Consider the following 11628-nt stretch of genomic DNA (forward strand, 5'->3'; position numbering starts at 1 on the left):
GACCAGGACCAGGACCCGAACCCGAACCAGGACCTGAACCAGGACCAGAAACCTCCTGAGACCAACTGAGTCTAAACCAGGACTAAACCAGGTCTAAACCAGGACTAAACCAGGACTAAACCAGGTCTAAACCAGGACTAAACCAGGACTAAACCAGGTCTAAACCAGGACTAAACCAGGACTAAACCAGGACTAAACCAGGACCAAAGGTGAGACTGGAATAAACCCAGAGTCCAGACCAAAACCTGGACTCAGACTCGGTCCAACAGACCAGGTCCATCTGAGAAACTGAGACTTTGGAGACTGAGAAGAACGAGGGAAGGAGAAGAGAGAAGAAGGGATGAAGGTGAAGTGATGAAGTGATGAAGTGATGTAAACAGACGATAATAATCCAGTTCTTTCTTTTTCCACATTATTATTAAAGTTGAACATTTGTTTTGTGAAACGTTTGAAATGAATTTTGTTTAAAAAATGACATTTAAATAAAAAATAAATAAAAAGACGATTCTGACACAGTTTGAAAAGTTTAACATTTAAATAAAACAAATTATTTTTATCAAACGCAAAAGTCACGAGAGAAAAACAAACGACAAGAACAAACTCAGTCCAACAGAAGAAACATGAACATTCTGCAGACCCGGTCCAGACCCGGTCCAGACCGGTCCAGACCCGGTCCCGGTCCAGACCCGGTCCAGACCCGGTCCAGACCTGGTCCAGACCCGGTCCAGACCTGTTCCAGTCCTGTTCTAGTCTTGATCCAGTCCTGGTCTGGTCTTGTTCTAGTCCTGGTCCAGTCCTGGTCCAATCCTGGTCCAGTCCTGGTCCAGTCCTGGTCCAGTCCTGTTCTAGTCCTGGTTTAGTCCTGGTCCAATCCTGGTCCAGTCCTGGTCCAGTCCTGGTCCAGTCCTGGTCCAGTCCTGGTCCAGTCCTGTTCTAGTCCTAGTCCAGTCCTGGTCCGGTCCTGTTCTAGTCCTGTTCTAGTCCTGGTCCAGTCCTGGTCCAATCCTGGTCCAGTCCTGGTCCAGTCCTGGTCCAGTCCTGGTCCAGTCCTGGTCCAGTCTTGGTCCAGTCCTGGTCCAGTCCTGTTCCAGTCCTGGTCCAGTCCAGTCCTGTCCAGTCCAGTCCTGGTCCAGTCCTAGTCCTGGTCCAGTCCTGGTCCTGGTCCAGTCCTGTTCTAGTCCAGTCCAGTCCTGGTCCAGTCCTGGTCCAGTCCTGTTCTAGTCCTGTTCTAGTCCTGGTCCGGTCCTGGTCCGGTCCTGGTCCGGTCCTGGTCTGGTCCTGGTCTAGATCTGGGTCTGGACTGGGCTGTTGCAGGTCTGTGTTTCTATGGCGTCTCGTCTCTTCAGTAAAACCCGGTTGAGTTCTGAGTCTCGGTCTCTGGACTCGGTCCGGACCAGAGTCCTCGGGCTCCGGTTAAAGTTTTCCTGAAAAACACAAAGAGTCAAAGATGAAGACTTTAAAAACCCGGAGGAGCCTGTGTGTGACACCTGATGATGTCACGAGGTGGAAGAGCGTCGGAGCTGCTCAGACTCACCATGATTCCTCGGAGCTCGTGGATCGCAGAGTTTGACGGTTTCTTCTCCAACTAAAAAAAACAAACAGAAACAAATGAAGAGAAACATCGACCGAAGAAAATCCAGAAAGAGTGAGACACGTTTTTATAACTCTAACTTTTCTGTTTTCACTTTTTTTTTACTCTAACTTTTCCATTTTTATGTTTTTCTAACTTTAAAATTTTTATGTTTTTCTAACTCTAACTTTTCCTTTTTCACATTTTATAACTCTAACTCTTTATTTTTCACGTTTTTTTTAACTCTAACTTTTCCATTTTCATGTTTTTCTCTAGATTCTCTTTTTTTCTCGTCCTTTGGTTTGGAGCTCGTCTCTGTGTTAAAGACTCACAGTTTTTTCTCAGTGAAATGTTTGTGTGAAGAAAAGTATGAAACAAAAATAAAGTAACTCTGAGTTTTGAAACAGAACAATTCTAAACTCTCTTTGTCAGTCTGTTTAAATCTTTATTTAACTCAGTAAAAGTGTAAAAGTTTCGTCCTTTATTTTGTTTTTCATAAAGACGTGGACAGACTGAGTCAGTGTCCCGCTTTTTTATCCACATCCCGGTTCTGTCAGGATTCAGACGACCCTCACCTGTGTCCCGCCCTCGTCTCTGATTGGTCGACCCTCACCTGTGTCCCGCCCTCGTCTCTGATTGGTCGACCCTCACCTGTGTCCCGCCCTCGTCTCTGATTGGTCGACCCTCACCTGTGTCCCGCCCTCGTCTCTGATTGGTCGACCCTCACCTGTGTCCCGCCCTCGTCTCTGATTGGTCGACCCTCACCTGTGTCCCGCCCTCGTCTCTGATTGGTCGACCCTCACCTGTGTCCTGGTTCTGGATGATGATTGGTCGACAGGTCGCAGTTGGACGCCTCGTTTGATCCTCTGCATCATCTCGTTTACCGCCAACGTACGAACATCTGTAACACACAGAGGGACCTGACACACGGAGAGGGCACCTGACACACACGGAAGGACCTGACACACACGTAGGGACCTGACACACGGAAGGACCTGACACACACGGAGGGACCTGACACACACGGAGGACCTGACACACGGAGAGGGACCTGACACACACGGAGGGACCTGACACACGGAAGGACCTGACACACACGGAGGGACCTGACACACACGGAGGGACCTGACACACGGAGAGGGCACCTGACACACACGGAGGGACCTGACACACGGAAGGACCTGCACGGAGGGACTGACACACACGGAGGGACCTGACACACGGAGAGGGCACCTGACACACGGAGGGACCTGACACACACGGAGGGACCTGACACACGGAGAGGACACCTGACACACACGTAGGGACCTGACACACGGAGGGACCTGACACACACGGAGGGACCTGACACACACAGGAGGGACCTGACACACACAGGAGGGACCTGACACACACGGAGGGACCTGACACACACAGGAGGGACCTGACACACAGTGTGAGGGGACCTGACCTGTTTTGTCGGCTGGTTCCTTCTGGGTCAGGGGGACGTCTGCGCTCACGTTCTTCTTCTTCCTCACCAGAAACAGAAGAGAACTGAACCAGAACAAGACCTGGTTTAGTCCTGGTTTAGTCCTGGTCTAGTCCTGGTTCAGTCCTGGTGGTTTCAGTCCTGGTTCAGTCCTGGTCTAGTCCTGGTCAGTCCTGGTTTTAGTCCTGGTTTAGTCCTGGTTTAGTCCTGGTTCAGTCCTGGTTTAGTCCTGGTCTAGTCCTGGTTTAGTCCTGGTTTAGTCCTGGTTCAGTCCTGGTTCAGTCCTGGTTTAGTCCTGGTTCAGTCCTGGTTCAGTCCTGGTTCAGTCCCTGGTTTAGTCCTGGTTCAGTCCTGGTTCAGTCCTGGTTCAGTCCTGGTTTAGTCCTGGTTCAGTCCTGGTTTAGTCCTGGTTCAGTCCTGGGTCCTGGTTCAGTCTGGTTTAGTCCTGGTTTAGTCCTGGTTTAGTCCTGGTTCAGTTTCAGTCCTGGTTTAGTCTGGTTTAGTCCTGGTTCAGTCCTGGTTTAGTCCTGGTTCAGTCCTGGTTCAGTCCTGGTTCAGTCCTGGTTTAGTCCTGGTTCAGTCCTGGTTCAGTCCTGGTTCAGTCCTGGTTTCAGTCCTGGTTCAGTCCTGGTTCAGTCCTGGTTTCAGTCCTGGTTCAGTCCTGGTTCAGTCCTGGTTCAGTCCTGGTTCAGTCCTGGTTTAGTCCTGGTTCAGTCCTGGTTCAGTCCTGGTTTCAGTCCTGGTTCAGTCCTGGTTTAGTCCTGGTTTAGTCCTGGTTCAGTCCTGGTTCAGTCCTGGTTCAGTCCTGGTTTAGTCCTGGTTCAGTCCTGGTTCAGTCCTGGTTTAGTCCTGGTTCAGTCCTGGTTCAGTCCTGGTTAGTCCTGGTTCAGTCCTGGTTTAGTCCTGGTTTCAGTCCTGGTTCAGTCCTGGTTCAGTCCTGGTTTCAGTCCTGGTTTAGTCCTGGTTTAGTCCTGGTTCAGTCCTGGTTCAGTCCTGGTTCAGTCCTGGTTCAGTCCTGGTTCAGTCCTGGTTAGTCTGTTTAGTCCTGGTTTCAGTCCTGGTAGTCAGTCCTGTTCAGTCTTCAGTCCTGGTTCAGTCCTGGTTCAGTCCTGGTTCAGTCCTGGTTTCAGTCCTGGTTCAGTCCTGGTTTAGTCCTGGTTTCAGTCCTGGTTTCAGTCCTGGTTTAGTCCTGGTTCAGTCCTGGTTCAGTCCTGGTTCAGTCCTGGTTCAGTCCTGGTTCAGTCCTGGTTTAGTCCTGGTTCAGTCCTGGTTCAGTCCTGGTTCAGTCCTGGTCAGTCTGGTTCAGTCTGGTTTAGTCCTGGTTTAGTCCTGGTTTCAGTCCTGGTTTAGTCCTGGTTCAGTCCTGGTTCAGTCCTGGTTTAGTCCTGGTTAGTCCTGTTCAGTCCTGGTTCAGTCCTGGTTCAGTCCTGGTTTAGTCCTGGTTCAGTCCTGGTTCAGTCCTGGTTCAGTCCTGGTTTAGTCCTGGTTCAGTCCTGGTTCAGTACCTGAGGGGGTTGGACGCTGGAGCAGGTGGAGGTGGTGGAGGTGGAGGGGGGGAGGGGGGGGTGCAGGGTTCATCAGAGTCTGAAGTTTTTTCTGCAGCTCCTCCACTGAGACAGAGACAGAGATGACCTGTGACCTGTGACCTGTGACCTGTGACCTGTGACCTGTGACCTGTGATCTGTGACCTGTGACCTGTGACCTGTGACCTGTGACCTGTGACCTGTGATCTGTGACCTGTGACCTGTGACCTGTGACCTGTGATCTGTGACCTGTGACTGTGACCTGTGACCTGTGACCTGTGACCTGTGACCTGTGACCTGTGACCTGTGACCTGTGACCTGTGACCTGTGACCTGTGACCTTTGACCTGTGACCTTTGACCTGTGACTTTTGACCTGTGACCTTTGACCTGTGACCTTTGACCCAGAATTCCAACCCCGTCACATTCACCTGTGACCTCCGTGTGAAGCAGAAACAGAAGTTTACAACAGGTGAGTCCCGCCTCCCCGGGGGGCGTGTCTACCTGTGTGTGTGTGTGTGTGTGTGTGTGTGTGTGGGCTTGTCTTACAGTAGTAGTATCTGTAGTATCTGTAGTATCTGTAGTATCTGTAGTATTTGTAGTAGTATCTGTAGTATCTGTAGTATCTGTAGTATCTGTAGTATTTGTAGTATTTGTAGTAGTATCTGTAGTATCTGTAGTATCTGTAGTATTTGTAGTATTTGTAGTAGTATTTGTAGTATTTGTAGTAGTAATTGAAATATTTGTAGTATTTGTAGTAGTATTTGCAGTATTTGTAGTAGTATTTGAAGTATTTGTAGTAGTATTTGAAATATTTGTAGTAGTATTTGCAGTATTTATAGTATTTGTAGTAGTATTTGAAGTATTTGTAGTAGTATTTGAAGTATTTGTAGTATCTGTAGTATTTGTAGTATTTGTAGAAGTATTTGTAGTATTTGTAGTAGTATTTGAAGTATTTGTAGTATTTGTAGTAGTATTTGCAGTATTTGTAGTAGTATTTGCAGTATTTGTAGTAGTATTTGTAGTAGTATTTGTAGTAGTATTTGTAGTATTTGTAGTAGTATTTGCAGTATTTGTAGTAGTATTTGCAGTATTTGTAGTAGTATTTTTAGTAGTATTTGAAGTATTTGTAGTATCTGTAGTATTTGTAGTATTTGTTGTAGTATTTGCAGTATTTGTAGTAGTATTTGTAGTATTTGTAGTAGTATTTGCAGTATTTGTAGTAGTATTTGTAGTATTTGTAGTAGTATTTGTAGTAGTATTTGAAGTAGTATTTGTAGTAGTCTGTAGTATTTGTAGTATTTGTAGTATTTGTAGTAGTATTTGCAGTATTTGTAGTAGTATTTGTAGTAGTATTTGAAGTATTTGTAGTATCTGTAGTATTTGTAGTATTTGTAGTAGTATTTGTAGTAGTATTTGTAGTATTTGTAGTAGTATTTGCAGTATTTGTAGTAGTATTTGTAGTAGTATTTGAAGTATTTGTAGTATCTGTAGTATCTGTAGTATTTGTAGTATTTGTAGTAGTATTTGTAGTATTTGTAGTAGTATTTAGTAGTATTTGTAGTATTTGTAGTAGTATTTGAAGTACCTGTGGCTCTCAGGTCTTTGGCTTCGTCTCGGGCGTCGCTCCACAGTTTGTTCAGTTCGTTCTTCTTCTCTTCCTGCAGCTGCACTCGGCTCCTCAGACTCTGCAGCTCCATCTGGTGTTCAGAGCAGGAAACACGACGCTCCAGGGACGCCAGCTGCAGCACACACACGCCCTCCCGTAAACCTCCCGTAAACCTGATGCCCTCCCGTAAACCTCCCGTAAACCACACGCCCTCCCATAAACCTCCTGTAAACCTCCTGTAAACCTCCCGTAAACCTCCCGTAAACCTGATGCCCTCCCGTAAACCACACGCCATCCCGTAAACCTCCTGTAAACCACATGCCCTCCTGTAAACCTCCCGTAAACCTTCCATAAACCACACGCCCTCCTGTAAACTTCTCGTAAACCACATGCCCTCCCGTAAACCCTCCATAAACCTGATGCCCTCCCGTAAATCTCCCGTAAACCTCCCATAAACCACACGCCCTCCTGTAAACCTCCCATAAACCTGATGCCCTCCCATAAACCACACGCCCTCCCGTAAACCTTCCGTAAACCACATGCCCTGCTGTAAACCTCCCATAAACCTGATACCCTCCCGTAAACCTCCCATAAACCACATGCCCTGCTGTAAACCTCCCATAAACCTGATGCCCTCCCGGAAACCACACGCCCTCCTGTAAACCTTCCATAAACCTGATGCCCTCCCATAAACCACACGCCCTCCTGTAAACCTTCCATAAACCACACGCCCTCCCGTAAACCTTCCATAAACCACACGCCCTCCCGTAAACCTTCCATAAACCACACGCCCTCCCGTAAACCTTCCGTAAACCACATGCCCTGCTGTATCCCTCCCATAAACCTGATGCCCTCCTGTAAATCTGCCGTAAACCTCCCGCCCTCCCGTATACCCCTGTAAACCACATGCCCTGCTGTAAACCTCCCATAAACCTGATACCCTCCCATAAACCTCCCGTAAACCAAACTACCTCCTGTAAACTTCTCGTAAACCACACGCCCTCCCGTAAACCTCCCATAAACCTGATGCCCTGCCATAAACACGATGCCCTCCCTCTCTCTGTTTGCGTCAGATGCCCTCCCGTACCTCCTCCTGGTGCTGGAGTCTCTCTCGCTCCAGGTCTGCGGTCAGTTTTTGGACCTGGTCTAAGGCCTCGATCAGGACTTGGTCTGGACCCAGGTTCTGGACCAGGATCTGGCTCTGGCGCTTCAGCTTTTTCTGCTCGACCAACATCTGCCACAGACCACAACGTGAGACCAGGACTAAACCAGGACTAATCCAGGTCTAAACCAGGTCTAAACCTGGACTAAACCAGGTCTAGTTTTCTAACCTCTCGGGCAAAGTTTTCAGCCTCTGATCTCAAGTTCTTCTCCAGATCCAGATCCGTCTGCAGCTCCTCGAACTCCTCCAACGCCAACAACGAGACTAAAGACAAACAGGACTGAACCAGGTCCAAACCAGGACTGAACCAGGTCTAAACCAGGACTAAACCAGGACTAAACCAGGACTAAACCAGGACTAAACCAGGACTGAACCAGGTCTAAACCAGGACTAAACCAGGACTGAACCAGGACTAAACCAGGTCTAAACCAGGACTAAACCAGGTCTAAACCAGGACTAAACCAGGACTGAACCAGGACTAAACCAGGACTAAACCAGGACTAAACCAGGACTAAACCAGGTCTAAACTAAACCAGGACTGAACCAGGTCTAAACCAGGACTAAACCAGGACTAAACCAGGACTGAACCAGGACTAAACCAGGACTAAAACCAGGACTAAACCAGGACTAAACCAGGACTAACCAGGACTAAACCAGGACTAAACCAGGTCTAAACCAGGACTGAACCAGGACTAAACCAGGACTAAACCAGGACTAAACCAGGACAGGACTAAACCAGGACTAAACCAGGACTAAACCAGGACTTAAACCAGGACTGAACCAGGTCTAAACCAGGACTAAACCAGGACTAAACCAGGACTAAACCAGGACTGAACCAGGACTAAACCAGACTAACCAGGTCTAAACCAGGACTAAACCAGACTAAACCAGGACTAAACCAGGACCAGGAAACCAGGTAAACCAGACTAAACCAGGACTAAACCAGGACTACTAAACCAGGACTAAACCAGACTAAACCAGGACTAAACCAGGACTGAACCAGGTCTAAACCAGGACTAAACCAGGACTAAACCAGGACTAAACCAGGACTGAACCAGGACTAAACCAGGACTAAACCAGGTCTCACCTCTGTTGTAGCTGTTCAGGAGTTTGTTGAGTCGAACTTTCTCTGCGATTAACAAAGTGTTGTCGTGTTTCTCCTTCAGCAACTGCAGAAAAAAGACAAAAAACTTCAATTCAGAAGCTCTACCGTGTGTCAGGTCCCTCCCCGTGTGTCAGGTCCCTCCTCGTGTGTCAGGTCCCTCCTCGTGTGTCAGGTCCCTCCTCGTGTGTCAGGTCCCTCCTCGTGTGTCAGGTCCCTCCTCGTGTGTCAGGTCCCTCCCGTGTGTCAGGTCCTCCCGTGTGTCAGGTCTCCCTCCTCGTGTGTCAGGTCCCTCCTCGTGTGTCAGGTCCCTCCCCGTGTGTCAGGTCCCTCCTCGTGTGTCAGGTCCCTCCTCGTGTGTCAGGTCCCTCCCCGTGTGTCAGGTCCCTCCTCGTGTGTCAGGTCCCTCCCATCACCTCTTCTCGGGTTCGGTCCAGTTCTTCTCTCAGTTCCTGAAGTTCAGACTCTGCTTTGGTTTTTTCGTTCTGCAGATCTGAAATTTAAATAAAGAAATAAACAAATAATTCGAGACAAAATCTGTCAACATGCTGAAGACGAGGAGGAGGCGTCTGGGGAGAGGGAAGCGTCTGGGGAGGGGGAGGGAGGCGTCTGGGGAGAGGGAGTACCTGTGATCGTCCTCTGACAGGTGACAGACTGGCAGATCTGGTTCAGACCCTGGTCCAAACCAGGTCCTTCTGTGTCTGGGTCCGGGATCGGGTCCAGGTCTGGGTCCGGTTCGAGCAGGTCTATGTGTGAGACCAGGTCTGGACTCAGGTGAGACACGAGCATCATAGAGCGACGCTTCAGAGAACGGTTCTGACGAGACAACTGAAAAAACACAAACGTGAACTTTACAAACAGTTTTACAAACAGTTTTACGAAAGGTTTACAAAGAGTTTACAAAGACTTTTACAAAGAGTTTACGAAGAGTTTTACGAAGAGTTTACAAAGAGTTTACAAAACGTTTACGAAGAGTTTATGAAGAGTTTACGAAGAGTTTACAAAGAGTTTACAAAACGTTTACGAAGAGTTTATGAAGAGTTTATGAAGAGTTTACGAAGAGTTTACAAAAAGTTTATGAAGAGTTTACGAAGAGTTTACAAAGAGTTTACAAAAAGTTTACAAAGAGTTTACAAAGAGTTTTACAAAAAGTTTACGAAGAGTTTAAGAAGAGTTTACAAAAAGTTTACAAAGAGTTTATGAAGAGTTTTACAAAGAGTTTACGAAGAGTTCATGAAGAGTTTTACGAAGAGTTTCCAAAGAGTTTACAAAACGTTTACGAAGGGTTTACGAAGAGTTTACGAAGAGTTTATGAAAAGTTTACAAGAAGTTTACGAAGAGTTTACAAAAAGTTTACGAAGAGTTTATGAAGAGTTTTGCAAAGAGTTTACGAAGAGTTTATGAAGAGTTTACAAACACGCCGCGCCCCCCAAACGCCGCGCCCCGCATACGCCACGCCCCCCAAACGCAGCGCCCCGCATACGCCGCACCTCACACTGACCCTAATAAGCCTAAGCTTAAACATTACCCTAATCATAATCCTAACCATAGCTCCAACCCTAAACCTTATACATTTTAATTTAACCCTGCAATTTTCAAAATTTGGCAAAAAAAAAAAAAAATTCAAGATGGTGGACTTCCGGTTTGTAAAGGGGCGTGGTCACAATATACATTTTTGTTTTTATTGCCATGATGCATCTGGAGACCAAATTTGGTTTGGCTACGCCAACGTTTGTGTAAGGACGTCCCATTGGCGAGGATACAATGTAAACGGGATGTGAGCATCATTGAGTTTTTTAATCGAATGTGGATGCCAAATTTTGTATATCTGTGACAAATAAAACCTTATTTTTACATACAAATTTTCCAGGGGGCGCTATTGCAGCCATTTTTGTATTTTCTTACATCAATCTGTTCAGGGTCGGGATGTAAACCCACAATTAAAATTTGAGGGAAATCGGCCAAAGTTTGTGCAAATTATCACTCGTTGAAGTTTGATGATGAGCCCCAAAAAAGAACCCGAAATTTGCCCCGTTGCCACGGCAACACCGTTTGACCTTTTAAAAAGCTTTTAACAACTTTTAATGTCGCACTTGTCTAGATGATACAGAATGATTCTGTCTGGGTCAAACGCCCGAGGCCAAAACGTAGGGAAGCGCGAGTTTTACCAGATGGCAAAATTTCCAGGACTTTTTATTATTGTTTAGTGGGTGAAAAATGGGTGAGTTGGTTAGGAAAAAAAAAATAAAATAAAATAAATAATAATAAGAATAATATTCTGATGCGAGAACAATGTTCCGCTTTTTTTGGCCGACAAACTATACATTTTCGGAAACCTCAGGCGCATTGCAACGTGATGGCGAGGGTCCCTGGTCACTACGGGCGAGTCACGTCGCGCCATTCCATTTTTCGGCCACTTGGAGCATCGCTTTGCGATACTAATAGGACCCTTCGCCAGCCTCTGGCGCTCGGGCCTAATTAGCCTAATACTGTTAAAGAAAAACGTGTTTGAAGCATGTCTGCTGTGTATGACTCCACCGCGTTAAAATATTTCTCAAATGGCAGTGCCCCCCCTGCTGGTGACCCATGCCCCTCCAGTAGATGTGTTCTGACGCCGACTCTGGTTTACGAAGAGTTTTACAAAAAGTTTACGAAGAGTTTTACAAAGCGTTTACGAAGAGTTTTACAAAAAGTTTACGAAGAGTTTACGAAGAGAATAACAAAGTGTTTTAGAGAAAGGCGAAGAGTTTTACAATGGATTCTGAGTCTAAGTCCTAGACTCTGAGTCTGAGTCTGGAAAACACTGGAGCTAAAACACGACTAACAGGTTATAGGTCAGATCTCTGGAGAGGCAAGTCCACTCATAGAATTTTCAACCCATTTTCAACCCTAATCCTCATCTCTAGGTCTAAACCAGGTCTAAACCAGGTCTAAACCAGGTCTAAACCAGGTCTAAACCAGGTCTAGACCAGGACTAAACCAGGTCTAAACCAGGTCTAAACCAGGACTAAACCAGGACTAAACCAGGTCTAGACCAGGACTAAACCAGGTCTAAACCAGGTCTAAACCAGGTCTAAACCAGGACTAAACCAGGTCTAAACCAGGTCTAAACCAGGTCTAAACCAGGACTAAACCAGGACTAAACCAGGTCTAGACCAGGACTAAACCAGGTCTAAACCAGGACTAATCCAGGTCT

The 11628-nt window shown here is 46.8% G+C and overlaps 1 protein-coding gene across 1 annotated transcript in view; it reads right to left on the bottom strand.

The window, feature by feature from the left end:
* Positions 1-1283: 1283 nt before the first annotated feature.
* The window catches only part of shtn1 (shootin 1), a 14684-nt gene continuing 4339 nt past the window's right edge, over positions 1284-11628 (bottom strand). The window contains exons 4-13 of the mRNA XM_055162902.1: positions 9059-9260; positions 8849-8925; positions 8418-8499; positions 7500-7594; positions 7256-7402; positions 6155-6301; positions 3021-3096; positions 2374-2471; positions 1535-1585; positions 1284-1424 (exon numbers count right to left, since the gene is read on the bottom strand). Coding sequence (XP_055018877.1) covers positions 1284-1424; positions 1535-1585; positions 2374-2471; positions 3021-3096; positions 6155-6301; positions 7256-7402; positions 7500-7594; positions 8418-8499; positions 8849-8925; positions 9059-9260 — 1116 coding nt within the window. The remainder of the gene's footprint in view (positions 1425-1534; positions 1586-2373; positions 2472-3020; positions 3097-6154; positions 6302-7255; positions 7403-7499; positions 7595-8417; positions 8500-8848; positions 8926-9058; positions 9261-11628) is intronic.

The sequence above is a fragment of the Boleophthalmus pectinirostris genome, unplaced genomic scaffold (genome assembly GCF_026225935.1).
Source record: "Boleophthalmus pectinirostris isolate CB_2022bp ecotype Guang Dong unplaced genomic scaffold, ASM2622593v1 HiC_scaffold_5, whole genome shotgun sequence".
Taxonomy (NCBI): domain Eukaryota; kingdom Metazoa; phylum Chordata; class Actinopteri; order Gobiiformes; family Gobiidae; genus Boleophthalmus; species Boleophthalmus pectinirostris.